At 40.5% G+C, this 4,777-nt stretch overlaps 1 protein-coding gene across 1 annotated transcript; it reads right to left on the reverse strand.

Annotated features, from left to right (window-relative positions):
* Positions 1-1,437: 1,437 nt before the first annotated feature.
* Positions 1,438-4,298, reverse strand: AK6 (adenylate kinase 6). The gene is made up of 5 exons (XM_035099556.2): positions 4,174-4,298; positions 3,481-3,573; positions 2,870-2,928; positions 2,631-2,776; positions 1,438-2,483 (listed from the first exon to the last, which is right to left on the reverse strand). The coding sequence occupies exons 1-5, from the start codon at positions 4,256-4,258 to the stop codon at positions 2,294-2,296; spliced, it is 573 nt and encodes a 190-aa protein (XP_034955447.1). The 5' UTR covers positions 4,259-4,298; the 3' UTR covers positions 1,438-2,293.
* Positions 4,299-4,777: the final 479 nt, after the last annotated feature.

Consider the following 4,777-nt stretch of genomic DNA (forward strand, 5'->3'; position numbering starts at 1 on the left):
AAGTTAAGAATGGACCTCCGGAACGAATTAAGTTCATAACCAGAGGTACCACTGTACAGTGCAATCCTGCAATTCTTAGCATCCCTTACAGGAAATGCTAGCTGGGGCTGATGGGAGTCAGAGGCTTCAATATCTAGAGTGCACCCCAAGAGCTTTTTATCAGGCATTTTCATCTGCACGTTGTGCGTTGAACGTGGTTCCGAATAAGCATTTGAAAGGTGCATACAATGCAGTCTCATGCAAAAAAAATTAAGGGAGATTATCTAAATTCAGGCAACTAATCGTATGAAGCTGCCTTACACTATTAGGTCATTATCTAGATCAGTACATAGTGACAACAGGTCAAGATTTTATAAACGACCTAGAAGATTGGCAGTTGAAACTGAAGGAATATAATCAACTAGCAAGCTTAACTAGTAAAATTAGAGATCAAGATGAGTTTTTAAAGGATTGGAACATGTTTGCAGCTTATTAAAATAATTATTGTAAACATGTTAAAATGTAAGTAGGTTTGGAGTAATAACAGCAGTAAAATACATATAGGAGAATATTATGGAGGAGATAAGGTATAGAATAATTAGAATATGCATCAATATTACAAAACTTGGGAAAACAATGGAGTGGTGGAGGGGAAGTCTAATACCGGTACTACAGTAATTGAATGTTAATTGGAAAATGTTGTACAATTATTTTTATTTTCTTAGAAAAAGTATAAATTTATAGATAGATGACCTGCCAGGGACCCAGGTGGCGCTGTGGGCTAAACCACTGAGCCTAGGGCTTGCTGATCAGAAGGTTGGCGGTTCGAATCCCTGTGACGGGGTGAGCTCCCGTTGCTTGGTCCCAGCTCCTGCCAACCTAGCAGTTCGAAAGCACATCAAAATGCAAGTAGATAAATAGGAACCGCTATAGCGGGAAGGTAAACGGCATTTCCATGTGCTGCTCTGGTTTGCCAGAAGCGGCTTTGTCATGCTGGCCACATGACCTGGAAGCTATACGCCGGCTCCCTCGGCCAATAATGCGAGATGAGCGCGCAACCCCAGAGTCGGTCACGACTGGACCTAATGGTCAGGGGTCCCTTTACCTTTAAGATGACCTGCCACCCACAGGGATGCTACAACCGTGGAACCTTTTTATTAAACCTCTGACCTTAAACGAAGTATGAGCTCTACCACTTCATGAAGGGTCTTCCCACATACATAGGTAGCTACTACCGTACATGTCAAAATCCTCTATTGCACTACAGGATTATTAAGATTTGACAAACAGGAAAGGATGAGTGAGATATAGATTTAGCTGCAATACAGGTCTGAAGTTAAATGGTTTTCTTAACTGGTCATCAATACAAGCAAATTTATTGAACACAGCAAGAGCTACTACAAAAGTTGAATAGAAACATCGTATTTAAACATTCATTAAAAGAAATTACTAACAGCATATCATAGAAGGCACTTTATTAGACATACTTGTATATAAATGCAAAGCTAAATGTTTACCATTAAATGCACTCCTCTTTATTAAGAAACTTACAAAACTATAGACCCATTTCCCCATAAATCAAAATTATATTAAGTACAAAGTCATTTCCAATAGTTAATTAGTAAATAATAAAAGTTTCAAAACAAAGTAGCTTAGCTAGGAATATGGCAAACTGGAGGATTTTCATTTTCATATATACAAAACACACACACACTGACGTTATAAGAGGCACAAGTCAAATGCTCCATGGATAGGGCAACATCCAACAGTGACAGCCACTTGTGCAATGGGAGTTTTCCCCTGTCCTGTACACTGATGCCCCCCCAAATCTACTTTGGACAATTGGGGAACCCTCTGGAATAGATTTTGCAAGTGTGCAGAGGATGACAATGCCATGACAATGGGTATCCCCCATAAGAAGTGTTAGTCGTACTATATACACTGAATGACTGTGTAATTTACATTATACCATAGAATGGGCAGCTAGGAGTATCTTAAGTACTGATACTACATTTAAGTTACTATATGCTTAAATTCAGTAGAAGTCTCCTATTCTTAAAGAAGGCGGCTCCTATTCAAGAATACCGTATCTTTAAACCTTCTTAGTTCCAGAAAAGAAAACATCAGTGCTTGATGTATGCTGAATTTCATTTATCTCCATTTTCATTTTCTCAGAAAAGTAACTGTTACTGTTTCCTCAATGAAAGAAACAGCAAGTTTAACTTACTATACAAGAACCAGTCAGCCAGTGCTGCTGAATTAAGTTATTTATATGACTGTTTTGTCTATTAATATTATACTGTATATTAAAATGCTAGTTATTGTCTTTCATCCACTGTTCGATCCATTGTATAATCTGATCTAAGTTTTTCTCCATGTCCTCTGGAATGTTGCTGGGCAACTGATGGACAATGTCTTCCTTATACGATGACATGGCTTCTTCATAAATGATCTGAAAAATTTCACATTGAAGGTTGTCTTGAAGCTTTTTTCCTTTGTATCCTCTTTAAAAAAATTAAGATAAGACAAAAACACAAGATAATTTGGGAGCATATTTTAGGTTAAAAAACAGAGACAAGACTATGTACTAACAAGAGGCTTCATCCTAAGCCAAATCTGGTACTGCATTTATTTTGTAGCACTGATTTTACCTGTTTTCCAATCTGTTATACAAGACTGAGTTTTCAGTTCGAAGCACAAATACTATATTAAACCATCGTTCAGGAAAGAAGTCACAGCTGTGATAATCAACTATTACACCACCATCACTCATCTTCTCTTCCAGTTCATCAACTACCTAAAAGAGAATTCATACAAAATAATTTTATAAATGTATTCTTAGTAACAAAATAAAACCCACAACTGTGCTAGTTTTTAAATGTAAACTTACCCTGTCTTCATCTAAAACTGGACATTCATATTCCTCATTAAATCCTTCGTATAGCTCCCCTGTTTAATGAGGAAGAAATGGTAACAATACAAAAAAAATGTTTCCAATAGTTTGCTATCAATTGCTTTTTTAAGATATGTCTCTCAAAAACCTTTGCACAGCCCAATATTATGGGTTTCTATTCAGAAATAAGTTCCATAAGTCCAATGAGGCTTACACTATGCATTTTAGACATATGTTTAAAAGCTTTTTTAACAAGCATGTCTATAAACAGATTTTATTCCTTTTAGCATTATAACTATGGATGGGATTCATCTAGGCATCCTGTCAGCAGAAACTCTGTGCGAGGAGTACTGCTTATGCAATGGAGCTTTCTCCCTCTCCTCCCACTGGACGCCTCCCAGAATTGGTTTGGGCAGGAGGGGGCAGGGAGAGTCGGGGGGGGGGTTTCCCATGATGAGCTGAAATAGGCAGAATGTTCATAATAGCGCAACATTGAACTCCACCACATATATCTAAACTACAGTACTGTACCTACTTACCACTATATCACTTAAATACGAATTCTACATTAACTTTCAAGTGTTAAGTTCTGTAAAATAAAAACTCACCTTCTTTGGCCACATCACCCACATTAATGTAAGTAAAATCTGTTCTTGCAGCGATCTCTTTGCCTAGGGTAGTTTTCCCAACACCAGGCGTACCTACAAAGCAGCATATGTCATAACAAAACAGTAATCAATAGTAGCAAATAATAACACATAATAAACTCCACATGAAAACTGCTACTAAAGGCCCAGACAGGCCTAGTTCAAGCAAAGACAGCCAAAGACTTTCCATTAAAAAAAAAAAAACCCTGCAGGCGTGTGCATCACACTTTGAATGTTTCTCTGTATTAAAAATTGTCTACAATCAGCTTGTATGGCATATGGCAAAGAGTAAGTTTTGTATTTGCATGTTATATAAAACAAACACGGAGCAGCATTCAAAACAATGTTATAACCCATTCGATCACATAGTTTGCTTGCACGTTAGCCCAGGCCTCATTTTTGAAGTACAAATAGGAGGGTGAAAGTGACATTTACCGAGGCACACAATCAGGTAAAACCAATGAAGCTGCCTCGCACCGAGTCGACCAAACACACTGCTTTCCAGGATAGCATTTCAGACTATTTCCTTCCCAGCCTTGTTGTTGGGTTGCCTTCATCTGAGGACACTAGAAACTGGATCCGGGACCTTATGTTTCTAAAGCACTTTCATGAGATACAGACACAACCCCCCTCTTCAACCCGTTTTGCTCTTACCCGTGAGAAGAATATTTGGTCTCCTCATGTTCGCTTGGCTGACGATCCAAGTGCCTTGAAACACGTCACGAAGACACGTGTTCATCCTTCGCAGGGACCTTTCCCAACCCTGCCCGAGTCAGCGCATAATAACAGCGTCACAGCGGCCCCATTCTTCCGCCCGTCTCCTGGTAGATAGAAAAGGGACGCTGTAAGGTAAGAACCACCTCACATACATACAAACAAACAAACATATAACGGTTTCGGCGAGCGTTTGGCTTTTCCCTGCAGTCTAGGGCCAGAGGGTGACGCCTTAGCGTTTCGCCATCAGCTGGGCGCCCAGCTGCGTGGGAAGCCCCCAGCCTGAATGGAGGCAGCCTAGGTGCCATGAGGAGAAAGGCGCCTCCGGCGGGTATTACGAGACAGCGGCAGATCTCTATGGTGATGGAGAAGAGCGAGTAAGGCGCTGCCTGGGCTACAGAAGCGGCGGAGAAGGGTCAGCGCAACACAGGCGGGCAGAGCCGCTCCGCAAGTCCCTCGGGCGGGTGGACCCCCGCACGGGCATAACTGAACGAAGCATGTCCGGTCAGAAGTAAGTCCCGCTGAGTTCGGCTGGGCTGCCTTC

Source organism: Zootoca vivipara, chromosome 11 (assembly GCF_963506605.1).
Source record: "Zootoca vivipara chromosome 11, rZooViv1.1, whole genome shotgun sequence".
Taxonomy (NCBI): domain Eukaryota; kingdom Metazoa; phylum Chordata; class Lepidosauria; order Squamata; family Lacertidae; genus Zootoca; species Zootoca vivipara.